This window comes from Salvelinus alpinus, chromosome 23 (genome assembly GCF_045679555.1).
Source record: "Salvelinus alpinus chromosome 23, SLU_Salpinus.1, whole genome shotgun sequence".
NCBI lineage: Eukaryota > Metazoa > Chordata > Actinopteri > Salmoniformes > Salmonidae > Salvelinus > Salvelinus alpinus.
The window spans coordinates 25,010,741-25,038,053 of record NC_092108.1 but is presented as its reverse complement, the minus strand read 5'-3'; the positions used below and the strand labels follow the sequence as shown (position 1 = coordinate 25,038,053).

The following is a 27,313-nucleotide window of genomic DNA, read 5'->3' as shown; positions in this document are numbered from 1 at the left end:
TTGCCATCAGACACCAATTTATAGGTTATTCCTCCTTTTTCCTCTATCTGTTTCTCTCTCTCTCTCTCTCCCTCTTTCTGTATCCCTCTCTATGTGTGCCTCTGTGTGACTGTGCGAGGGGGTGGGTGTGTGGCCTCCCATGTTCAGGGTAAGACCAACCTTGCACTCTGTATTTCAGTTCAGCATCGGGCACGTGGAGCAAAGCCCTGGAGGGAGGAGACAGGGCACATGGGCAAGCACACACACAGTGACTGGCCTCTTCTAGATGACTTGACCTATCAGCAGCATTAAGAGGATTCTCCTGTCTATTGATCCAACCTAAGCTAGAGTACACACACACACATACACACATACACACAATGTATGGCAGAGGGAATTAGTCTTGGAGCCTTTTAGGTCTACTGCGTTTTGATCATTAGCACTTCATTAGCGCATCAAAAGTCATCATACAAGTCCTCACAGGTAAAGTCCTCATACAAGTCCTCACAGGTAAAGTCCTCATACAAGTCCTCACAGGTAAAGTACTTACTCCATAAAATAATATGTTATCCTCTATCAATAGGAAATAGCCTGCTGCTTTGGGGTCTGGAATGCACACACTGATGTAGAACAGGCCCAGATTAATAATCCCAGTTCCCTGGCTGTTTCTCCAGATTGGATTTTTGGACTGAAATCCCCCAGGCAATAACTAATACACAGCTTGTTAGGAAGAACAAATATTACTCTAGAAAGAAAAACTGCTGCTATTTTTAGGCCGACTAAGCTCTTTAGCGAGTCACTTTGTTTACACACTGATTTCCTGCATGGTAGCCCAATTAATCTAGAAATCAATAGAAAGATAAATAAACAAGCATGCCCATATACAAAAAATGTATGGACTCACTGTAATGTGAATTGATTTATGGATATTGGAGTTGGCAGTGTGACTGGTACTACCATATTTATAAAGCATCTCAGAGTAAGAGTTCTGATTTAGGATCAGGTCCGCCCTGCTCATGTGATTTTGTTCAATACTATCCTAAAGTTAAAACTGATCCTAGGTCAGCAGCACTACTACTCTCAGATAGTTCACATCGGTCTCCGAGATACAACATCAGTCAGTCAACCAAGCAGTTAGAACAGAGGAGCTGGACGAGTCGAGAGATGCACCAACAGATGCCAAGCTATTAGAAGGGGTTAAAGTAGAGAACCGTATTCAAGATGTATACTACTGAAGTAGCGAGGCTTCTTTTATCTCTGGTGCCTTGTTATTTGTGTCAGAATGCTGTGCATTGTCATAGTTTCACCCGTAGGTAGAAGAGCCTGTAGAAGAGCATGTATAAGAGCACGTAGAAGAGCACGTAGAAGAGCACGTGGAAGAGCACATAGAAGAGCACATAGAAGAGCACGTGGAAAAGCACGTGGAAGAGCGCGTAGAAGAGCGCGTAGAAGAGCGCGTAGAAGAGCGCGTAGAAGTGCCCGTAGAAGTGTGCGTAGAAGAGCGCGTAGACGAGCGTGTAGAAGAGCGCGTAGAAGAGCATGTAGAAGATCACGTAGAAGAGCGCGTAGACGAGCGTGTAGAAGAGCGCGTAGAAGTGCGCGTAGAAGAGCATGCAGAAGAGCACGTAGAAGAGCACGTGGAAGAGCGCGTAGAAGAGCACGTAGAAGAGCACGTAGAAGAGCACGTAGAAGAGCACATATAAAAGCATGTAGAAGGGCACATAGAAGAGCACGTAGAAGAGCGCGTAGAAGAGCACGTAGAAAAGCATGTAGAAGAGCACATAGAAGAGCACGTAGGAGGTGCGCGTAGAAGAGCGCGGAGAAGAGCATGTGTCCTATGTTGAACATAATAAACGGCTCTCTATCCACCGGGTGTGTACCAAACTCACTAAAAGTGGCAGTAATAAAGCCTCTCTTGAAAAAGCCAAACCTTGACCCAGAAAATATAAAAAACTATCGGCCTATATCGAATCTTCCATTCCTCTTAAAAAATTGAAAAAGCTGTTGCGCAGCAACTCACTGCCTTCCTGAAGACAAACAATGTATACGAAATGCTTCAGTCTGGTTTTAGACCCCATCATAGCACTGAGACTGCACTTGTGAAGGTGGTAAATGACCTTTTAATGGCGTCAGACCGAGGCTCTGCATCTGTCCTCGTGCTACTAGACCTTAGTGCTGCCTTTGATACCATCGATTACCACATTCTTTTGGAGAGACTGGAAACCCAAATTGGTCTACACGGACAAGTTCTGGCCTGGTTTAGATCTTATCTGTCGGAAAGATATCAGTTTGTCTCTGTGAATGGTTTGTCCTCTGACAAATCAACTGTACATTTCGGTGTTCCTCAAGGTTCCGTTTTAGGACCACTATTGTTTTCACTATATATTTTACCTCTTGGGGATGTCATTCGAAAACATAATTAACTTTCACTGCTATGCGGATGACACACAGCTGTACATTTCAATGAAACATGGTGAAGCCTCAAAATTGCCCTCGCTAGAAGCCTGTGTTTCAGACATAAGGAAGTGGATGGCTGAAAACTTTCTACTTTTAAACTCGGACAAAACAGAGATGCTTGTTCTAGGTCCCAAGAAACAAAAAGATCTTCTGTTAAATCTGACAATTAATCTTGATGGTTGTAAAGTCGTCTCAAATAAAACTGTGAAGGACCTCGGCGTTACTCTGGACCCTGATCTCTCTTTTGACGAACATATCAAGACTGTTTCAAGGACAGCTTTTTTCCATCTACGTAACATTGCAAAAATCCGAAATTATCTGTCCAAAAATGATGCAGAAAAATTAATCCATGCATTTGTTACTTCTAGGTTAGACTACTGCAATGCTCTACTTTCCGGCTACCCGGATAAAGCACTAAATAAACTTCAGTTAGTGCTAAATACGGCTGCTAGAATCCTGACTAGAACCAAGAAATTTGATCATATTACTCCAGTGCTAGCTTCCCTACACTGGCTTCCTGTTAAGGCAAGGGCTGATTTCAAGGTTTTACTGTTAACCTATAAAGCGTTACATGTGCTTGCTCCTACCTATCTTTCCGAGTTGGTCCTGCCGTACATACCTACACGTACGCTACGGTCACAAGATGCAGGCCTCCTAATTGTCCCTAGAATTTCTAAGCAAACAGCTGGAGGCAGGGCTTTCTCCTATAGATCTCCATTTTTATGGAATGGTCTGCCTACCCATGTGAGAGACGCAGACTCGGTCTCAACCTTTAAGTCTTTACTGAAGACTTATCTCTTCAGTAGGTCATATGATTGAGTGTAGTCTGGCCCAGGAGTGTGAAGGTGAACGGAAAGGCTCTGGAGCAACGAACCGCCCTTGCTGTCTCTGCCTGGCCGGTTCCCCTCTCTCCACTGGGATTCTCTGCCTCTAACCCTATTACAGGGGCTGAGTCACTGACTTACTGGTGCTCTTTCATGCCGTCCCTAGGGGGGGTGGATCACTTGAGTGGGTTGAGTTACTGACGTGATCTTCCTGTCTGGGTTGGCGCCCCCCCTTGGTTTGTGCTGTGGTGTAGTTCTTTGTGGGCTATACTCGGCCTTGTCTCAGGATTGTAAGTTGGTGGTTGAAGATATCCCTCTAGTGGTGCGGGGGCTGTGCTTTGGCAAAGTGGGTGGGGTTATATCCTTCCTGTTTGGCCCTGTCCGGGGGTATCATCGGATGGGGCCACAGTGTCTCCTGACCCCTCCTGTCTCAGCCTCCAGTATTTATGCTGCAATAGTTTATGTGTCGGGGGGCTAGGGTCAGTTGGTTATATCTGGAGTACCTCTCCTGTCCTATCCAGTGTCCTGTGTGAATTTAAGTATGCTCTCTCTAATTCTCTCCTTCTCTCTTTCTTTCTCTCTCTCGGAGGACCTGAGCCCTAGGACCATGCGTCAGGACGACCGGGCATGATGACTCCTTGCTGTCCCCAGTCCACCTGGCCTTGCTGCTGTTCCAGTTTCAACTGTTCTGCCTGCGGTTATGGAACCCTGACCTGTCCACCGGACGTGCTACCTGTCCCAGACCTGCTGTTTTCAACTCTTAATGATCGGCTATGAAAAGCCAACTGACATTTATTCCTGATTATTATTTGACCATGCTGGTCATTTATGAACATTTTGAACATCTTGGCCATGTTCTGTTATAATCTCCACCCGGCACAGCCAGAAGAGGACTGGCCACCCCTCATAGCCTGGTTCCTCTCTAGGTTTCTTCCTAGGTGTTGGCCTTTCTAGGGAGTTTTTCCCAGCCACTGTGCTTCTACACCTGCATTGCTTGCTGTTTGGGGTTTTAGGCTGGGTTTCTGTACAGCACTTCGAGATATTAGCTGATGTACAAAGGGCTATATAAAATAAACTTGATTGATTGATTGATGTAGAAGAGCACGTAGAAGAGCACATAGAAGAACGCGTAGAAGTACACGCAGAAGAGCATGTAGAAAAGCACGTAGAAGAGCACGTAGAATAGCGTGTAGAAGAGCGCGTAGAAGAGCACATAGAAGAGCGTGTAGAAGAGCACGTAGAAGAGCGCGTAGAAGGACGTGTAGAAGAGCACGTAGAAGAGCACGTAGAAGAGCGCGTAGAAGAGCACGTAGAAGAGCACGTAGAAGAGCACATAGAAGAGCACATAGAAGAGCACGTAGAAGAGCACCTAGAAGAGCACCTAGAAGAGCACCTAGAAGAACACCTAGAAGAGCAAGTAGAAGAGCACGTAGAAGAGCACGTAGAAGAGCGCGTGGAAGAGCGCGTGGAAGAGCGCGTAGAAGAGCGCGTAGAAGAGCACGTAGAAGAGCACCTAGAAGAGCACGTAGAAGAGCACCTAGAAGAGCTCGTAGAAGAGCGCCTAGAAGAGCGCGTAGAAGAGCGCGTAGAAGAGCGCGTAGAAGAGCGCGTAGAAGAGCACGTAGACGAGCACGTAGACGAGCATGTAGAAGAGCACGTAGAAGAGCACGTAGAAGAGCACGTAGAAGAGCACGTAGAAGAGCAGGTAGAAGAGCTTTAATATTGTACTTTAGTTCTAATTCTGCTCTGACATTTTGTTCTCGTCATCACAAGTATATCGAATCCCTTGCCTGACAAAAGAAAAGCCTCACTTCTATCGTACTGTATTGAATATTGGATTGCGATTAAAATATGTGAACTGTAACACTGTTCCGATGGCACTTAAAGTGTTTGTTATATTGTATTAGTGTTATCACAGATACTGTAGATATCACTGTTTAGCAGTCACACACCGTTAATTAATGACAGGAAATGTATTAATTAAATATTAATTTCAAACACGTTTGGAGCATCTGAAATAAAGGTTTGGCAACACATTTGACTTATGTTTTCCTTTTGGATTTCAATTGATTTGAGATATTATGGAAATGTAATATTTTTGAAAGTTTCCTAGGCTATTGGCTATTTTGATACTCTGTCTCTGATATAAGGACAGTTCTTTTTCAATCTCTGAGTCTGGCTTTTACTGCTCTTTGTCGTTTCTGGCTGAATCATGTTGCTTTTCCTCTGCCATTGTGAAATATTGTGCTCTCTCTTTGTTCGTATGGGCCATTCACTATCACTGAGATGACAAAAATAATTTGCACTAACACCTAGACAATGGGCAATGGGACTTGCATGCAACTCATCTATAATCACTGATGATCACTTGTTGACAGCTAGCATAAACACAGATTTAGCCTAAGGTAAAATGTGCAAGAGCATGGGCCTTGGGTTTTGCTTGGTATTCTATTCCCTTATTTATTCCCACTTGTGTGTGTATGTCACGTATGTCACGATAGATTGTCACGTCCTGACAATAGAAAACCTTTATTTTCTATGGTAGAGTAGGTCAGGGCGTGACTAGGGGTTTAGTCTAGTTTATATTGTCTATGTGGGGTTCTAGTTTGTTTTTTCTGTGTTGGTGTATTGGTATGATTCCCAATTAGAGGCAGCTGGCTATCGTTGTCTCTAATTGGGGATCAAACTTAAGTAGCATTTTTTCCACCTGTGGGTTATGGGATATTGTTTGGAGTTAGTGCACTTTGCACCTCTGTAGTCATGGTTTGTTCGTTTATTGTTTTGTTAAGTTTCACTATTAATAAAGCATGTGGAACTCTACATTTGCTGCACCTTGGTCCATTCCAGCGAACGTGACATAGATAGACCAGCCACAGCCTCCCCTGCACAGTTGTGAAGCTGATTGAAGGTTACTATGAATAGAAAGTACCTACAGTGCCAGTCAAAAGTTTGGACACACCGACTCATTCAAGGGTTTTTCTTTATGTGTGTGTGCATTTATTTGGGCTGCAATTTCTGAGGCTGGTAACTCTAATGAGGTAATTCTGGTTCTTCCTTTTCTGTGGCGGTCCTCATGAGAGCCAGTTTCATCATAGCGCTTGATGGTTTTTGCGACTGCCTTTGAAGAAACTTTACTAATATGGACTTGGTATTTTACCAAATAGGGCTATCTTCTGTGTACCACCCCTACCTTGTCACAACACAACTGATTATCTCAAACGCATTAAGAAGGAAAGAAATTCCACAAATTAACTTTTAACAAGATACACCTGTTAATTGAAATGCATTCCAGGTGACTACCTCATGAAGCTGGTTGAGAGAATGCCAATAGTGTGCAAAGCTGTCATCAAGGCAAAGGGTGACTACTTTGAAGAATATAAAACATATTTTGATTTGTTTAACACCTTTTTTGGTTACTACATGATTCCATATGTGTTATTTCATAGTTTTGATGTCTTCACTATTATTCTACAATGTAGAAAATAGTAAAAATAAAGAAAAACACTTGAATGAGTAGGTGTGTCCAAACTTTTGACTGGTACTGTACATCAACTTCTGCTTGTCTGTTAGAATATTTCACAGCAATGTTGAAAGGTGATTTTTTTTACACAAAGTGGCACCTTGTTTTGTAGGTAATTGAAATAATATCCGTCTTCACTAAGCTACCATGCTCTTTGAATGGGTCAAATTTATGGGGTGTTTTCACTGACCTGGATAGCTCTGACAGTCCTATCAGTCTGCATAAAGAGAAACCTGCTCACGCACACATGCAAACACACACACACACACACACACCCTGTCTCCTGGTCAATTTACTTTTCATTCAAATAGACACAAGGATATTTGCAGAACTGATACCAATGATGATGGCTCTAATAACCTGCAGCTGCCTGGGTCAGACAGGGACCTCTACACATCTACCATCTCATCCCTCCCTCAGTCCTCCCTCATCCCACTCTCCTGCATCCAGTCACTGCCAATATAACCACTCACACTCCAGCAGGCTTGCTCAATTGAGGCTTTAAAACCACTGTATCACATTATATCAAAGCAAGGAGAATTGTATCCTCTATTTAATGGCTTCTTTTTAGGATGTGAAAAACCATATAGCATTTTCCCTCACATCTACCTGACATTAGACATACTGTTTATAGAAGATAAAGAATATGAACAAAATAAATGGAAAGAAAGGGAAAGGAAAGGGAAAGGGAGATACCTAGTCAGTTGTACAACTGAAATAAAGAGCTAAGAAGAGTAGGAGAAAGGTTCTGATGATAGTCATCATCATCATCAATGATAATCAACATTACAGTAGAAGATTCAATATGGTGGACATAAGGAGGATGTAATTTGGCCCTTAATTGTTGGTAAAGAAATGAAGCAGAGAGAAGCCATGAAGAAAAGGGAATTACTCCTTAATGAATGGGAAATGGGATGGGGTATTTTTGGACTAGATGGGTCTAGACAGGGTTGTGATGCATGTCTTTGTGTTTTGTTCCCTCGGTTTTGTGTGTGTGTGTGTGTGTGTGTGTGTGTGTGTGTGTGTGTGTGTGTGTGTGTGTGTGTGTGTGTGTGTGTGTGTGTGTGTGTGTGTGAGCCACTAATTTGATAAGAGTGCTGGGAGCAGGGTGGGCATGATATGAACTGGGCCTGTGTGACTCCCCTGGGTCGCCAACGATGAATCACCTTGCCCACACACGCACACACAAAATACACTGGGTGTACAAAACATTAAGAGCACCTTCCTATTACTGAGAGCACCCCAGCCTCAATTAGTCAGGGAATGGACTCTACAAGGTGTCAAAAGCATTCCACAGGGATGCTGGCCCATGTTGACTCCAATGCTTCCCACAGTTGTGTCAAGTTGGCTGGATGTCCTTTGGGTGTTGGACCATTCTTGATACACACAGGAAACTGTTGAGCGTGACACAAACCAGATTATTTTGTGCCCTATAGAAATGAATGGTAAATAATGTATTGTGTCATTTTGGAGTCACTTTTTTTGTAAATAAGAAAATATGTTTCTAAACATTAATGTGGATACTACCATGATTATATATAATCCTGAATGAATCGTGAATAATGATGAGTAAGAAAGTTAGAGGCTTAAATATCATACACTCTCAAAAAATGCTAACCTCCCCTGTTATTGTTATGGTGAGAGGTTAGCATGTCTTGGGGGTATGGTATTTGTGTGTATGGTATTTGTGTGTCTGTGTTCTTTCACACTCATCATTATTCACGATTCATTCAAGACTATCCATAATCATGGTAGCATCCACATTCATGTAAAAAGTGTTTGGAAACATATTCTATTCTTATTTACCATAGAAGTGACTCCAAAATGACACAATACATTATTACCATTCATTTCTATAGGGCATAATCTGAAACACAACCAAAACAAACAGCAAATGTAGAGTCACAAGCTTGATGTAATCATTGCATGCTAGGAATATGGGACCAAATACCAAACTTTTTACTATTTTAATATACATAAGTGAATTTGTCCCAATACTTTTGGTCCCCTAAAATGGGGGGACTGTCCAAAAAGTCCTGTAATTTCTAAACGTATCACCCGATATGGATTAAAATACCAGTGAATTTAAACTGACAGTCTGCACATAGTCATTGTATAATTTCAAATCCAGAGTGCTGGAAAACCAGGTTCACCTTCCAACAGGATAACGACCCTAAGCACACAGCCAAGACAAAGCAGGAGTGGCTTTGGGACAAGTCTCTGAATGTCCTTGAGTGGCCCAGCTAGAGCCAGGACTTGAACCCGATCGAACATCTCTGGAGAGACCTGGAAATAGCTCTGCAGCGACGCTCCCCATTCAACCTGACAGAACTTCAGAGGATCTGTAGAGAAGAATGGGAGAAACTCCCCATATCAGGTTTCAGGTATAACCAAGATGCAGACAGTGTCGAAGAAACTAAAGTTTATTTCTAGTACAGGGGCAGGCAAACGACAGTCAGGCAGAGGTCAGTAATCCAGAGAGGGTGCAGAAGGTCCAGAACGGCAGGCAGGCTCAGGGTCAGGGCAGGCAGAACGGTCAAAACCGGGAAGGACTAGAAAACAGGAGCAAGAACAGACAGGAGCAGGGGAACAAACGCTGGTTTCACGAAACAAAAAGAACTGGCAACAGTCAAAGAGAGAACACAGGTATAAATACACAGGGGATAATGGGGAAGATGGGCGACACCTGGGGGGGGTGGAGACAGCAAAAATGTCTAAAAACCTGTTTTTGCTTTGTCATTAGGGGGTATTGTGTGTAGATTGATGAGGAGGAAAAAACAATACAATCCATTTTAGAATCAGGCTGTAACATAACAAAATGTGGAAAAAGTCAAGGGGTCTGAATACTAGTTTAAGGTCACTTAAAGTTTTCAGTAAAACAATGAAGGCAGACTGTAGATCAGACAGAGCCGTGTCAACAGAAGGGGCAACACAATACACAGCAGTATCATCCGCATACAAGTGAAGGTTACATTTTTTTTTTTACAGACAAACCAGTATCATTTATATAGATAGTAAAAAGTACAGGACCCAAAATCGACACCTGTGGGACACCTTTCATAATATCAAAGAAACCTGACTTAACACAATTTAAACCAATTACATATAGCTTGACACAGGCCAATTTCTGACAACCTTTGAATTAAGAATGAGTGGTCCACAGTGTCAAAACCCTTTGACAGGCCAATGGAAAGGGTAGCACAATGTTTCCTTTTGTTGATATTTTTAACTATATCATTTCTAACCAGTGATGCAGCAGAGATAGTGTTATGACCTGACCTGATGCCAGATTGATGAGCATTTAGAATACATTTCATAGACAGGAAAGAACTTAGCTGAGAATTTATCAAAGATTCAAATACTTTTTCAAGGCAGGACATTTTAGAAGTAGGGGGTTAGTTACTTAGGTCACCAGGTTCACCACCAGTGTACACACACACTCACTTGGATGGACACACGGACACGGACACGCGCACGCACACGCACACGCGCACACGCACACGCACACACACACACACACACAGACCTCACTGTCACAACCCCCCCCCCCCTCTCCTCTCGTCAACCAGGCCTATAAGAACAGAAACAGGCCCTGAAACAGATGGAGACTCAGCTTGATGTGAACTACTGTCTCACACAATATGAACTAACCTCAGCCATCAACAACCAATTAACAGTGAGGAGACAGGCAACCCCACCTGTGATGAGTGAACTTGCCTGTATTATTTTGGGATGTTTACTGTGTTCTCTCTTTTCCTGTATTTGTGATTTATTTTCTATAAGACATTCTAACTGATGTAATGCCCTCTGTATGACATTTCACCTTTGAACTTGTAAGTTGTAAGAGAGGTCTGTCCTGCTTGGAACTTAGCAGCCAAATCCTCTCCCCATACCCCATGCTTCCAAATCATGCTCTCTCTGGTTTCATAAGGTTTCTCATTCACTCAATAGATCAATAGAAATGGAGAGTAATTTGAGAATACATATGGGAACAGAGAAATAACTAAAATAGCTAAACAGGGTCATACAATGACCATGAACCTGTAGTCAATGTGGCTAGTAGTTGACGACTACATGATATTTTTATTTTACAACATTATGAGGGTTTGAATGAGCTCCCTGGGTCTGCAGTCTACTGCATTACTGCCAGTGTTAGCTCCACCTTGAGCAGAGAAAAACATTGTCCCAGGAGAACACAACTCCGTATTTCCTCTCACTCATTCATACTAAGTGAGAGACAGCCTGACTGACTGCAGACTCTCCTGACTATTCTGTCTGTCTGTTCAGAGGAGTTTGTTATTGAAGCTACAGTATGAGGAAGAAGAAGCTAAACTGAACAAAATATAAAGTCTTGGTCCCATGTTCCATGAGCTGAAATAAAAAAATACCAGAAATGTTCCATATGCACAAAAAGCGTATTTCTCTAACATGTTGTGCACAAATTTGTTTACATCCCTGATAGTGAGCATTTCTCTTTTGCCAAGCTAATCCATCCACCTGACAGGTATAGCATATCAAGAAGCTGATTAAACAGCATGATCATTGCACAGGTGCACGTGTGTGCCATTTTGTGTGGGAAAACTCATTCTGATTGGCTGGGCCTGGCTCCCCAGTGGGCGGGCCTTTCTGCCAAGTTGGTGGGCCTATCCATGGCTGAACCCCCAAATAGTCATGTGAAATCCATAGATTAGGGCCTAATTGATTAATTTCAATTGACTGATTTCCTTATATGAACTGTAACTCAGTAAAATCTTTGAAATTGTTTCACATTGCGTTCATATTTTTGTTCAGTATACATACTGGCATCTACTGTTAGCTTTGGGAACTCCCCCAATGACTCATAGCTTATTATGTAGAGACCGTTCACTGAAAGGACTGCAGTAATGATAACATTGTGTGAGACGAAAAAAGGACAAACGTAATGAAAATGTATTCATAATGTTGTTGACAGTATTATATTTTGAAGCATTGTATATGAGATCTCAACTTGAATTGAAGCAAAACACCTACAATAGCTAGCGGTAATTGTACAAAAGTACAAATAAAATCATTGTATCGAAGTATATAGAGTGCATTTGGAAGGTATTCAGACCCCTTGACTTTTTCCATTCCTCTCTGCAGATCCTCTAAAGCTCTGTCAGGTTGAATGGGGAGCATCGCTGCAAATTATTTTCAGGTCTCTCCAGAGATGTTCGATCGGGTTCAAGTCTGGGCTCTGGCTGGGACACTCAAGGACATTCAGTGACTTGTCCCGAAACCACTCCTGCGTTGTCTTGGCTGTGTGTTTTCATCAAGGATCTCTCTGTACTTTGCTCAGTTCATCTTTGCCTCGATCCTGACTAGTCTCTCAGTCTCTGCCGCTGAAAAACATCCCCACAGCATGACGCTGCCACCACCATGCTTCACCGTAGGGATGGTGCCAGGTTTCCTCAAGACGTGATGCTTGGCATTCAGGCCAAAGAGTTCAAACTTGGTTTCATCAGACCAGAGAATCTTGTTTTTTATGGACAACTCTCGCCAGTCTGCACAGCGCGACTCAAACCAGAGCAATTCGGACTTATTTTTCTCGCTTCGCGTTCCTAGGAAACTATGCAGTATTGTGTGTTTTTTACATGTTATTTCTTACATTGGTACCCCAGGTAATCTTAGGTTTTATTACATACAGTCGGGAGGAACTACTGAATATAAGAGCAAAGTCAACTCACCATCAATACGCCCAGGAATACGACTTTCCCGAAGCGGATCCTCTGTTATGCCCACCACCCAGGACAATGGATCGGATCCCAGCCGGTGAACCAAAACAAAGACGCCGTAAAAGGGGCAGACGAAGCAGTCTTCTGGTCAGGCTCCGAAGACGGGCACATCGCGCACCGCTCCCGAGCATACTACTCGCCAATGTCCAATCTCTTGACAACAAGGTTGAGGAAATCCGAGCAAGGGTAGCATTCCAGAGAGACATAAGAGACTGTAACGTTCTTTGCTTCACGGAAACATGGCTCACTCGAGACACGCTATCGGAGTCGGTACAGCCAGCTGGTTTCTTCACGCATCGCGCCGACAGAAACAAGCATCTTTCTGGTAACAAGAGGGGCGGGGGGGTATGCCTTATGATTAACGAGACGTGGTGTGATCATAACAACATACAGGAACTAAAGTCCTTCTGTTCACCTGACTTAGAATTCCTCACAATCAAATGTCGGCCGCATTATCTACCAAGAGAAATCTCTTCGACTATAATCACAGCCGCATATATTCCCCCCCAAGCAGACACATCGATGGCCCTGAACGAACTTTATTTGACTCTATGTAAACTGGAAACCATATATCCTGAGGCTGCATTCATTGTAGCTGGGGATCTGAAAACAAGGCTAATCTGAAAACAAGACTCCCTAAATTCTATCAGCATATCGATTGTGCTACCAGGGCTGGTAAAACCCTGGATCATTGTTATTCTAACTTCCGCGATCATATAAGGCCCTCCCCCGCCCTCCTGTCGGAAAAGCTGACCACGACTCCATTTTGTTGCTCCCAGCCTATAGACAGAGACTAAAACAGGAAGCTCCCGCGCTCAGGTCTGTTCAACGCTGGTCCGACCAATCTGATTCCACATTTCAAGATTGCTTCGATCACGTGGATTGGGATATGTTCCGCCTTGCGTCAAAAAACAACATTGATGAATACGCTGATTCGGTGAGCGAGTTTATTAGCAAGTACATCGGCGATGTCGTACCCACAGCAACTATTAAAACATTCCCAAACCAGAAATCGTGGATTGATGGCAGCATTCGCGCAAAACTGAAAGCGCGAACCACTGCTTTTAACCAGGGCAAGGTGACCGGAAACATGACCGAATACAAACAGTGTAGCTATTCCCTCCGCAAGGCAATCAAACAAGCTAAGCGTCAGTATAGAGACAAAGTAGAGTCGCAATTAAACGGCTCAGACACAAGAGGTATGTGGCAGGGTCTACAGTCAATCACGGATTACAAAAAGAAAACCAGCCCCGTCGCGGACCAGGATGTCTTGCTCCCAGACAGACTAAACAACTTCTTTGCTCGCTTTGAGGACAATACAGTGCCACTGACACGGCCCGCTACCAAAATCTGTGGACTCTCCTTCACTGCAGCCGACGTGAGTAAAACATTTAAACGTGTTAACCCTCGCAAGACTGCAGGCCCAGATGGCATCCCCAGCCGCGTCCTCAGAGCATGCGCAGACCAGCTGGCTGGTGTGTTTACGGACATATTCAATCAATCCTTATCCCAGTCTGCTGTACCCACATGCTTCAAGAGGGCCACCATTGTTCCTGTTCCCAAGAAAGCTAAGATAACTGAGCTAAATGACTATCACCCCGTAGCACTCACTTCCGTCATCATGAAGTGCTTTGAGACACTAGTCAAGGATCATATCACCTCCACCCTACCTGACACCCTAGACCCACTCCAATTTGCTTACCGCCCCAATAGGTCCACAGACGACGCAATCGCAACCACACTGCACACTGCCCTAACCCATCTGGACAAGAGGAATACCTATGTGAGAATGCTGTTCATCGACTACAGCTCAGCATTTAACACCATAGTACTCGTCATCAAGCTTGAGACCCTGGGTCTCGACCCCGCCCTGTGCAACTGGGTACTGGACTTCCTGACGGGCTGCCCCCAGGTGGTAAGGGTAGGTAACAACATCTCCACCCCGCTGATCCTGGGGCCCCACAAGGGTGCGTTCTCAGCCCTCTCCTGTACTCCCTGTTCACCCACAACTGCGTGGCCATGCACGCCTCCAACTCAATCATCAAGTTTGCAGACGACACTACAGTGGTAGGCTTGATTACCAACAACGACGAGCCGGCCTACAGGGAGGAAGTGAGGGCCCTCGGAGTGTGGTGTCAGGAAAATAACCTCACACTCGACGTCAACAAAACAAAGGAGATAATCGTGGACATCAGCAAACAGCAGAGGGAGCACCCTCCTATCCACATCGACGGGACAGTAGTGGAGAGGGTAGAACGTTTTAAGTTCCTCGGCGTACACATCACGGACAAACTGAATTGGTCCACCCACACAGACAGCGTGGTGAAGAAGGCGCAGCAGCGCCTCTTCAACCTCAGGAGGCTGAAGAAATTCGGCTTGTCACCAAAAGCACTCACAAACTTTTACATATGCACAATCGAGAGCATCCTGTCTGGCTGTTCCACCGCCTGGTACGGCAACTGCGCCGCCCACAACCGTAAGGCTCTCCAGAGGGTAGTGAGGTCTGCACAATGCATCACCGGGGGCAAACTACCTGCCCTCCAGGACACCTACACCACCCGATGTCACAGGAAGGCCATAAAGATCATCAAGTACAACAACCACCCGAGCCACTGCCTGTTCACCCCGCTATCATCCAGAAGGCGAGGTCAGTACAGGTGCATCAAAGCAGGGACCGAGAGACTGAAAAACAGCTTCTATCTCAAGGCCATCAGACTGTTAAACAGCCACCACTAACATTGAGTGGCTGCTGCCAACATACTGACTCAACTCCAGCCTCTTCAGTAATGGAAAAAAAATTCACTAGCCACTTTAAACAATGCCACTTAATATAATGTTTACATACCCTACATTACTCATCTCATATGTATATACTGTACTCTATACCATCTACTGCATCTTGCCTATGCCGTTCTGTACCATCACTCATTCATATATTTTTATGTACATATTCTTCATCCCTTTACACTTGTGTGTATAAGGTAGCTGTTGTGGAATTGTTAGATTAGATTACTCGTTGGTTATTACTGCATTGTCGGAACTAGAAGCACAAGCATTTCGCTACACTCGCATTAACATCTGCTAACCATGTGTATGTGACAAATAATTTTTGATTTGAACCCTTTTTTATTTTTTCCACCTGGATCACCGCAGCTAGCTAGCTGCTATTCGAGTGGCCACTCCTGGCTAACGTCACTGTCCCGAAGCAATAACCAATTAGCCTGGAGCTAGCCTTGCTAGGCCTATCTCCCGGCTAGCCAAAGAGGTCCATCAGGCACTACTTGGGCTACAATACCTCTTTTTGTCAACTGGCTTGGACCCCCGCTGACTCATCACGACTGGACCACCAACGTGATCTGCCTGATGGGGTTTTTCTCAACTGGCTCCGCCGTCGCTTCGTCCCCTTAAATCCCATCTGCTAGCATGCTAGCCGCGGCCTGCTAGTTGTCTAGAGCACATCGGACTGTTAGCTTAAGAGGCCCACCGGACAAATTCTTTGGCCACTATACCTATTCTGCCAATTGTCCTGGTTTACCACACGGAGCCCTGCTGATCCGTCTGCCGATGTAATAGCACGAGGGGGACACAACAGACTTTCTTCCGTCGCGATGTCCCTCCAAGGCCCTTCTGTTAGCTTGCTAGCCCCGGCCCGCAAGCTGCCTGAAGCCACTCACTGGACTCCTATGATCACTCGGCTACACATGCCTCTCGCTAACGTCAGTATGCCTTGTCCATTGCTGTTTTGGTTAGTATTTATTGCCTTATTTCACTGTAGAGCCTCTAGCCCTGCTCAATACGCCTTATTTAACACTTTAGTTCCACCTACCACACATGCGGTGACATCACCTGGTTTAAATTATATTTCTAGGGACAATATCTCTTTCATCGTCACTCTAGGCACAGGTTTACCCTCACTGTATCCACATCCTACCATACCGTTGTCTGTACATTATGCTTTGAATCTATTCTACCGTGCCCAGAAATCTGCTCCTTTTACTCTCTGTTCTGAACGTACTAGACGACCAGATATTTTAGCCTTTAGCCGTACCCTTATTCTACTCCTCCTCTGTGCCTCTGGTGATGTGGAGGTTAATCGAGGCCCTGCAGTGCCTAGCTCCACTCCCATTCCCCAGGCGCTATCATTTGTTGACTTCTGTAACCGTAAAAGCCTTGGTTTCATGCATGTTAACATTCGAAGCCTCCTCCCTAAGTTTGTTTTATTCACTGCCCTAGCACACTCTGCCAACCAGGATGTCCTAGCCGTGTCTGAATCCTGGCTCAGGATGACCACCAAAAACCCTGAAATTTCCATCCCTAACTATAACATTTTCCGACAAGATAGAACGGCCAAAGGGGGCGGTGTTGCAAACTACTGCAGAGATAGCCTGCAGAGTTCTGTCTTACTATCCAGGTCTGTACCCAAACAATTCGAGCTTCTACTTTTAAAAATCCACCTTTCCAGAAACAAGTCTCTCACCGTTGCCGCTTGCTATAGACCACCCTCTGCCCCCAGCTGTGCTCTGGACACCATATGTGAACTGATTGCCCCCCCTCAGAGCTAGTGCTGCTAGGTGACCTAAACTGGGACATGCTTAACACCCCGGCCATCCTACAATCTAAGCTTGATGCCCTCAATCTCTCACAAATTGTCAATGAAACCACCAGATACAAACCCAAATCCGGAAACACGGGCACCCTCATAGATATCATCCTAACCAACTTGCCCTCCAAATACACCTCTGCTGTATCAACCAAGATCTCAACAATCACTGCCTCATTGCCTGCATCCGTAACCGGTCTGCGGTCAAATGACCACCCCTCATCAATAACAAACGCTCCCTAAAACACTTCAGCGAGCAGGCCTTCCTAATCGACCTGGCCCGGGTATCCTGGAAGGATATTGACCTCATCCCATCAGTAGAGGATGCCTGGTCATTCTTTAAAAGGGCATTCCTCACCATCTTAAATAAGCATGCCCCTTTAAAAAAATGTAGAACCAGGAACAGATATAGCCCTTGGTTCTCTCCAGACCTGACTGCCCTTGACCAGCACAAAAACATCCTGTGGCGTTCTGCATTAGCATCGAATATCCCCCGTAATATGCAACTTTTCAAGGAAGTCAGGAACAAATATACACAGGCATTTAGGAAAGCTAAGGCTAGCTTTTTCAAGCAGACATTTGCATCCTGTAGCACAAACTCAAAAAAGTTCTGGGACATTGTAAAGTCCATGGAGAATAAGAGCACCTCCTCCCAGCTGCCCACTGCACTGAGGCTAGGAAACACTGTCACCACCGATAAATCCACTATAATTGAGAATTTCAATAAGCATTTTTCTATGGCTGGCCATGCTTTCCACCTGGCTACCCCTACCCCGGTCAACAGCCCTGCACTCCCCACAGCAACTCGCCCACGCCTCCCCTATTTCTCCTTCCGCCAAATCCAGATAGCTGATGTTCTTAAAGAACTGCAAAACCTGGACCCCTACAAATCAGCCGGGCTAGACAATCTGGACACTCTCTTTTAAAAATTATCTGCTGAAATTGTTGCAACCCCTATAACTAGCCTGTTCAACCTCTCTTTTGTATCGTCTGAGATTCCCAAAGATTGGAAACCTGCCGCGGTCATCCCCCTCTTCAAAGGGGGAGACACTCTAGACCCAAATTGCTACAGACCTATATCTATCCTACCCTGCTTTTCTAAAGTCTTCGAAAGCCAAGTCAACAAACAGATTACCGACCAATTTGAATCCCACCGTACCTTTTCCACTATGCACCTCAGCCACGCTCATGGTCCTGAACGATATCATAACCGCCATCGATAAGAGACATTACTGTGCAGCCGTATTCATCGACCTGGCCAAGGCTTTTGACTCTGTCAATCACCACATTCTTATTGGCAGACTCAACAGCCTTGGTTTTTCAAATGATTGCCTCGCCTGGTTTACCAACTACTTCTCTGATAGAGTTCAGTGTGTCAAATCGGAGGGCCTGTTGTCCGGACCTCTTGCAGGCTCTATGGGGGTGCCACAGGGTTCAATTCTCGGGCCGACTCTCTTCTCTTTATACATCAATGATGTCGCTATCGCTGCTGGTGATTCTCTGATCCACCTCTACGCAGATGACACCATTCTGTATACTTCTGGCCCTTCCTTGGACACTGTGTTAACTAACCTCCAGTCGAGCTTCAATGCCATACAACTCTCCTTCCGTGGCCTCCAACTGCTCTTAAATGCAAGTAAAACTAAGTGCATGCTCTTCAACCGATCACTGCCCACACCTGCCCGCCCGACCAGCATCACTACTCTGGACAGTTCTGACTTAGAATATGTTGACAACTACAAATACCTGGGTGTCTGGCTAGACTGTAAACTCTCCTTCCAGACTCGCATCTCCAATCCAAAATTAAATCTAGAATCGGCTTCCTATTTCGCAACAAAGCATCCTTCACTCATGCAGCCAAACATACCCTCGTTAAACTGACCATCCTACCGATCCTCGACTTCGGCGATGTCATCTATAAAATAGCCTCCAACACTCTACTCAACAAATTGGATTCAGTTTATCACAGTGCCATCCGTTTTGTCACCAAAGCCCCATATATTACCCACCACTGTGACCTGTATGCTCTCGTTGGCTGGCCATCGCTCTTGGCCAAGCCCACTGGCTCCAGGTCATCTACAAGTCTCTGCTAGGTAAAGCTCCGCCTTATCTCAGCTCACTGGTCACCATAGCAGCACCCACCCGTAGCACGCGCTCCAGCAGGTATATCTCACTGGTCACCCACAAAGCCAATTCCTTCTTTGGCCGCCTCTCCTTCCAGTTCTCTGTTGCCAATGACTGGAACGAACTGCAAAAATCTCTGAAGCTGGAGACTCTTACCTCCCTCACCAGCTGTCAGAGCAGCTCACAAATCACTGCACCTGTACATAGCTCATCTATAATTAGCCCATCCAATATGCTTCATTCTTATGCCGTGTAACAACAGTATAATACTTTATGATAGATATCAATATGGTACAGGGACGGAAATACAATAGTGCACGTTCAAATGATCAAACAAATTCCCAAACTCTCCCGTCTCTCTCTGTCCACCTCCTCTTTCCCTTAGCAATAGCCAGCTCAGTGAACTTGGCTGAAACTCTCTCTGTGACATTGCCATGTACTTGATGTATTTGGTCATTGTTGTGTGTATTTGGTCATGGTTGTGTGTATTTGGTTGTGTAAACAGTTGACCAGTGTCGTGGCTGAATCAGATTTAGCTATGTAACATAGATAGATAAGATGTTATTTTCATCATATGCTTGTGAGATACTTGTCATTAGAATGGGGCCAGAGAGGGGAGAGGTCAGGCTTGTCTTCATATGTCAATGTATATGTTAAACCATGTGACGGGATGGAGTTATTAATTGGGGAACCAGTTAGTTATCTCATACAATGTCTGTACGCCAGTCACTCCCTACTTTTCTCATAGGGGGAAGGAGTTTGGCCGTGTTTGGAACCATTGTATGTCCCCTCTGAGGTTGCCCTTATCTTGACCTAGTATTTGACCTAAGGGGCTCACTGTCTGATTTTGAGTTTGTCCAGGTTTGGGAGTATCTAGAAATGACAATTGATATATGCCATTGGATGAGGTAATGTTTTGGTAGACAGTGAAGTATCAAGCATGAGATTTAAACCTTGTCTTGGGAGATCAAACTGAACGATGATTTATAGCTGATGCTGTCTAGCGATAGGATAATCTTTCGGGTAAAGGATTCTTTGTAAGTTGAGAGGGGTGTATCTTGGCTATAAATGAAACTAAGAATTGTTTTGTAAGGACTCTCAGAGAATTCATTTATAGACACTGAATTGATCTGAGAGTCATTAAAGGGCTAGAGGTGAAGCTTGTATATATATTAAAAATGGAATATATAATTTAACTCTGACTTGTGTGTGGTTGGCTCTCTCTCTCTCTCTATTGAGTAATACAGGAAATTTCCACGACACCAGGCATATGGATTAGGTATTGTACTGCGTTGTAGTTTATACAGTTCACAAGGGAAATAGTGTAAACATTTCCTCCATAGAGGATAACAATAAACATTCAGGTATATGATTACATTACTGTATGATTATATGGTATGCTATAAAAAAATATATATACAGTACCAGTCAAACGTTTGGACGTTTTACTATTTTCTACATTGTAGAATAATGAAATAACAGATATGGAATCATGTAGTAACCAAAAAAGTTTTGAGATTCTTCAAAGTAGAAGATTCTTCAAAGTAGCCACCCTTTGCCTTGATGACAGCTTTGCACTCTTGGCATTTTCTCAACCAACTTCACCTGGAGTGCTTTTCCAACAGTCTTGAAGGAGTTCCCACATATGCTGAGCACTTGTTGGCTGCTTTTCATTCACTCTGCAGTCCGACTCATATCAAACCATCTCAATTGGGTTGAGGTCAGGTGATTGTGGAGGCCAGGTCATTTGATGCAGCACTCCATCACTCTCCTTCTTGGTCAAATATCCCTTACACAGCCTGGAGGTGTGTTGGGTCATTGTCCTGTAGAAAAACAAATGATAGTCCCACTAAACTCAAACCAGATGGGATGGCATATCGCTGCAGAATGCTGTAGAACTGTAGCCATGCTAGATAAGTGTGCCTTGAATTCTAAATAAATCACTGACAGTTTCACCAGCAAAGAACCCCCACACCTCCTCCTCCATGCTTCCTTGTGGGAAACACACATGCAGAGATCATCCATTCACGTACTCTGTGTCTTACAAATACATGGCGGTTGGAACCAAAAATCTAAAAAGGACAGATTTCCACTGGTCTAATGTCCATTGCGCGTGTTTCTTGGCCCAAGCAAGTCTATTCGTCTTGTTGGTGTGCTTTAGTAATGGTTTCTTCGCAGCAATTCGACCATGAAGGCCTGATTCACGCAGGTTCCTCTGGAAGTTGATGTTGAGATGTGTCTGTTACTTGAACTCTGTGAAGCATTTATTTGGGCTGCAGTCTGAGGTGCAGTTAACTTTAATGAATTTATGCTTTGCAGCAGAGGTAACTCTGGGTCTTCCTTTCCTGTGGCAGTCCTCATGAGAGCCAGTTTCATCATAGCACTTGATGGTTGACTGACCATGATTGACTGACCATGTCTTAAAGTATTGATGGACTCATTTCTCTTTGCTTATTTGAGCTGTTCTTGCCATAATATGGACTTGGTCTTTTACCATATAGGGCTATCTTCTAAAGCCTCTACCTTGTCACAACACAACTGGTTGGCTCAAACGCATTAAGGAAATAAATTCCACAAATTGACTTTAAACAAGGCACATCCAGGTGAAACTGAAACGAGTGCGCTGAGAGTCGGGAAACAAGTTCAGGGAGTGAGTGTTTCAATAATTAAATGAAACACTAAACATGTAAGACAAACAACGCACCAACATGAAAACAGAGTCGATAACACCTGAGGAAAGAAACAAGGGGAGTGACAGATATAGGGAAGATAATCAATGAGGTGATGGAGTCCAGGTGAGTGTCATGTGGCGCAGGTGCGCGAGACGATGGTGACAGGTGTGAGGGATAATCAGCAGCCTGATCCATTTTCTTATTTCAGCTGAATATGCACTTAGTCCCTTTTCTGCCTTTCAAGAACCAACAATTACACACATAACATCTCAGTATCAGTTTAGTTAACCTAACAAGTATCAAGTATCCAGTCAGACTATTCAGTCTTCTGCAGCAGACAGCATCACTCCCTCCACCAAGAATTCCTAGTTGAAAATGTCTTAAGGCACATATTTTGGATCTGAGAATAATTGCCATGGAATTGAACAACCCTGGAGTGGATATGAGAAGAGCCCCGGAGGTCAGACCCCGCCCCTTGACCCTCAGATAAATTCCGACTTTGAGGCGCCAACGCCAGGGGTAGCGTGGTCCCACACGGGCCCCGAAAATGGTACCTGTACAGCAGCAGCACGCCGCGACACACACAAGACAAACACCTGACAATGCATGTATAAAAGGAGAAATGTGACAAATCGGTCTACCGGTCTCCCCAGTGTCTCCCCAAGGAATAGTGTCCCAAAGGACACTGGTTATTGATTTTGCTGCTGTACAAATTCAAATAAAATAAAATAAAATTGTATTATTCACATGCGCCGAATACAACAGGTGTAGCCCTTACAGTAAAATGCTTATTTATATATATATACATATAAGAATAAGAAATAAAAGTAACAAGTAATTAAAGAGCAGCAGTAAAATAACAATAGCGAGACTATATACAGGGGGGTACCGGTACAGAGTTATTGTGTGGGGGCACGAGTTAGTTGAGGAAATATGTTCATGTAGGTAGAGTTATTAAAGTGACTATGCATAGATGATAACAACAGCGAGTAGCAGCGGTGTAAAAGAGGTCGGGGGGGGCAATGCAAATAGTCTGTGTAGCCATTTGATTAGGTGTTCAGGAGTCTTATGGCTTGGGGGAAGAAGCTTTTTAGAAGCCTCTTGGGCCTAGACTTGGCGCTCCAGTACCGCTTGCCGTGCGGTAGCAGAGAGTGGTGACTACAGTGGCTGGAGTCTTTGACAATTTTTAGGACCTTCCTCTGACACCGCCTGGTATAGAGGTCCTGGATGGCAGGACGCTTGACCCCAGTGATGTACTGGGCCATTCGCACTACCCTCTGTATTGCCTTGCGGTCGGAGGCCGAGCAGTTGCCATACCAGGCAGTGATGCTCTCGATGGTGCAGCTGTAGAACCTTTTGAGGATCTGAGGACCCATGACAAATCTTTTCAGTCTCCTGAGGAGGAATCAGTGACACACATCTGATCAGATATAAGTCCAATGAGCCATTAAAGCTGACTGATTTTAAACCTGAACTGTGTGGTGCAGTAGAAGTATGAATAAAACACATTTTAATCAGGCTGTTTTGATGAAGTATCCCCGTTTGATGAATTTTCTTTTTTAAATCTTCAAAAATGTACTAAAATAAATCCCAAATTAAACTTTTATCAAAACAAAAACATTGCATCTTATAATAGTGTCGTGGACGGCTGTGACACAGCCCGGGATCAAACCTGAATCTGTAGTGAAGCTTTAAGCACTGGAGTGCGCCACTCGGGAGGCCCCTCATATATTAAATCTTGTGCATAATGTATATAAAAAGTGGGTGTTTAAAGAGGGCATTTGCCAAAAATAATGAATGAGATTCATAAGATACAGATTTAACATAAATGCCACAAATGCACTATGAGATACAGATCACAGGTGTCCAGTACTGTCTCCACCTTGGTCAGGACGTGCAAGTCCAGAGTTTCCCCAAACCAGGTCACATTGAGCCTGAGCAGAGCATGACAGTCTCTCTTCTCACAGCTGCACATAAAACCACCGCCAGACAACACCACCATCAGACACATGCAGGTTAACATCACACATAACAGGTATGTATGGTTACTTAGGATTGAGAAGAGGTTTTAAGTTAAAAGCAAATAACAAAATATTGCCACTATGTAGAAAATTATTTTGTAACAAAATATGTCAACAAAGAGACACAGAACCAAACTAATCAACCCTACCTTGGCAGCTCCTCTGAAGGAATCTTGGCATCACTGGTATCTGGGGCAGTGGAACTGTGGAACAGTGGAACTGTGGAACAAATTAAAACAATACATTTTCTAAAAGTCAAGTCACACAGCCAATGCAGACAATTCACCGGACCCAAATGGAGAATGAAGTTCATCATGTTCAGAGAGAGGAATGTTCCTGCTGTCAGCGGGTGGTTGTGCTGTACTGAGGGGCTGTAGTGCAGCTGTAGTTACCCTTTCCCCTCTAGGGCAGCACATACAGTGGGGAGAACAAGTATTTGATACACTGCCGATTTTGCAGGTTTTCCTACTTACAAAGCATGTAGAGGTCTGTAATTTCTATCATGGGTATACTTCAACTGTGAGAGACGGAATCTAAAACAAAAATCCAGAAAATCACATTGTATGATTTTTAAGTAATTAATTTGCATTTTATTGCATGACATAAGTATTTGATACATCAGAAAAGCAGATCTTAATATTTGGTATAGAAACCTTTGTTTGCAATTACAGAGATCATACGTTTCCTGTAGTTATTGACCAGGTTTGCACACACTGCAGCAGGGATTTTGGCCCACTCCTCCATACAGATCTTCTCCAGATCCTTCAGGTTTCGGGGCTGTCGCTGGGCAATACGGACTTTCAGCTCCCTCCAAAGATTTTCTATTGGGTTCAGGTCTGGAGACTGGCTAGGCCACTCCAGGACCTTGAGATGCTTCTTACGGCGCCACTCCTTAGTTGCCCTGGCTGTGTGTTTCGGGTCGTTGTCATGCTGGAAGACCCAGCCACGACCCATCTTCAATGCTCTTACTGAGGGAAGGAGGTTGTTGGCCAAGATCTCGCGATACATGGCCCCATCCATCCTCCCCTCAATACGGTGCAGTCATCCTGTACCCTTTGCAGAAAAGCATCCCCAAAGAATGATGTTTCCACCTCCATGCTTCACGGTTGGGATGGTGTTCTTGGGGTTGTACTCATCCTTCTTCTTCCTCCAAACACGGCGAGTGGAGTTTAGACCAAAAAGCTCTATTTTTGTCTCATCAGACCACATGACCTTCTCCCATTCCTCCTCTGGATCATCCAGATGGTCATTGGCAAACTTCAGACTAGTTTCGAAACCACCACTAGAGCAAAGGCTAATTATCTGGCTACTGTATATCCTCTCAGTTTAGTCATAAACAATGGAGCCTCCCTTGAAACAGTGCCCTCGTTCTAAAATGTATTTGCCTGTGGCCTTGTCTGAACCCAGCCAAGCCCTGCTGCCCAAGCCATCCCAGCCCAAGCCTTCCACAGGCCCACCTAGCCCTCTCTTAGCCCAGCCTAGTACAGAAAACCCCAGCCCAGCACTCTCACCGTGGATCTTGAGGACATGTCTGGAAACGGCCTGGCAGTGCAGATCATCTATGACCTGGGCGTTGACTACCACAGACCGGACCTGCTTCCCCTTACTCAGCATGTTTGCGTGACACGTCATCGACTGTGTCGTGATTGCTATAACATATGATGTGGCTAGCTGATACTTAAAATAACTATCCATGCGTTGTAAGATCTGGCAGGTGTCAGCAATGCCTCGGCAGTGGAACGCGCCCAGAGTCTGAGGGGTCAGGGTGGAGAGGGATGGGTTAAGTCTACAGTGTTAGGGGCTGGCTGGGTGAGACTAAGTAGGTAGATATTTAACAGAGTGGGAACAAGCTCCCGTAAATAAACACTTCGTGGGCACTCAATCATGCAGGATGGAACAATCACAACCTGAGACTGGCTCCAGCTCCTTGGCACTGCACACAGTAACCGTGGTTTTGCAAGTAACACCCCACCCTCCTCCACCTTCTCACTCTTGTTGTCAAGATAAATCTGTTGATAGGGCACAGAGCCATATTATGTGAAGAAACAGACAGACCCCCATTACCACAATGACCCTGGAACCCTGATGCTGAGATCAAAGACTAAACTTTGACCCAGCAACAAGATGGGAAATATTACCCATTTAGCTACACATTCACACAAACACACCCATGCAGTGTGTTAATTCTACAATTTCATACAGTACATGTCATACAGCGTGTGGGAGTCTATGTATATATGAGACAGAGAAAGTGCAGTACCAGTCAAATGTTTGGACACCTACTCATCAAAACTGAAATAACACATATGGAATCATGCGGTAACCAAAAAAGTGCTACACAAATCAAAATATATTTTATGTTTTAGATTCTTCAAAGTAGCCACCCTTTGCCTTGATGACGTGGGGAGGCAGGTAGCCTAGTGGTTAGAGCGTTGGACTAGTAACCAAAAGGTTGCTAAATCGGATCCACCGAGCTGACAAGGTAAAAATATGTCGTTCTGCCCCTGAACATTGCAGTTAACCCATTGTACCAGGCCGTCATTGTAAATAAGAATTTGTTCTTAACTGACTTACCTAGTTAAATAAAGGTAAATAAAAATGACAGCTTTGCACATGCTTGGCATTCTCTCAACCAGCTTCATGATGTAGTCAGCTGGAATGCTTTTCAATTAGCACGTGTGCCTTGTTTAAAGTTAATTTGTAGAATTTCTTTCCTTCTCAATGCGCTTGAGCCAATCAGTTGTGTTGTGACAAGGTAGGGGTGGTATACAGAAGATAGATAAAAGACCAAGTCCATATTATGGCAAGAACAGCTCAAATAAGCGAAGAGAAATGACAGTCCATCATTACTTTTTAAGACATGAAGGTCAGTCAATCTGGAAAATGTCAAGAACTTCGAAAGTTTCTTCAAGTGCAGTTGCAAAAACCATCAAGCGCTATGATGAAACTGGCTCTCATGAGGTCTACCACAGGAAAGGAAGACCCAGAGTTACCTCTGCTGCAGAGGATAAGTTTATTAGAGTTAACTGCACCTCAGATTGCAGCCCAAATAAATGCTTCACAGAGTTCAAGTAACAGACACATCTCAACATCAACTTGTTGATGGTCTAATTTCTGCAAAGAAACCACTACTAAAGGACACCAATAATAAGAAGAGACTTGTTTGGGCCAAGAAAGACGTGCAATGGACATTAGACCGGTGGAAATCTGGGTTTAGGTCTGATGAGTCCAAATTTTAGATTTTTGGTTCCAACCGCGGTGACTTTGTGAAACACAGAGTAGGTGAATGGATGATCGCCGCATGTGTGGTTCCCACCGTGAAGCATGTACAGTATAAGGAGGTGTGATGGTGCTTTGTCAGTC

At 44.3% G+C, this 27,313-nt stretch overlaps 1 protein-coding gene across 1 annotated transcript; it reads right to left on the bottom strand.

Moving 5' to 3' along the window:
- Positions 1-1,274: 1,274 nt before the first annotated feature.
- LOC139551247 (NADH-ubiquinone oxidoreductase chain 5-like) lies at positions 1,275-25,564 on the bottom strand. Its single transcript, XM_071362733.1, has 7 exons — positions 25,462-25,564; positions 24,100-24,169; positions 23,803-23,896; positions 4,882-4,974; positions 4,690-4,773; positions 4,366-4,629; positions 1,275-1,814 (listed from the first exon to the last, which is right to left on the bottom strand). The coding sequence occupies exons 1-7, from the start codon at positions 25,562-25,564 to the stop codon at positions 1,275-1,277; spliced, it is 1,248 nt and encodes a 415-aa protein (XP_071218834.1).
- Positions 25,565-27,313: the final 1,749 nt, after the last annotated feature.

Coding starts and splice junctions, on each gene's coding strand:
- LOC139551247 (XM_071362733.1), bottom strand. CDS start 25,564: ATGCTGAGTAAGGGGAAGCAGGTCCGGTCTGTGGTAGTCAACGCCCAG. Junction 24,170..25,461: donor ACATGTCCTCAAGATCCACG/GTGAGAGTGCTG, acceptor TTTGTTCCACAG/TTCCACTGTTCCACAGTTCC. Junction 23,897..24,099: donor CCTTCAGAGGAGCTGCCAAG/GTAGGGTTGATT, acceptor TTTTATGTGCAG/CTGTGAGAAGAGAGACTGTC.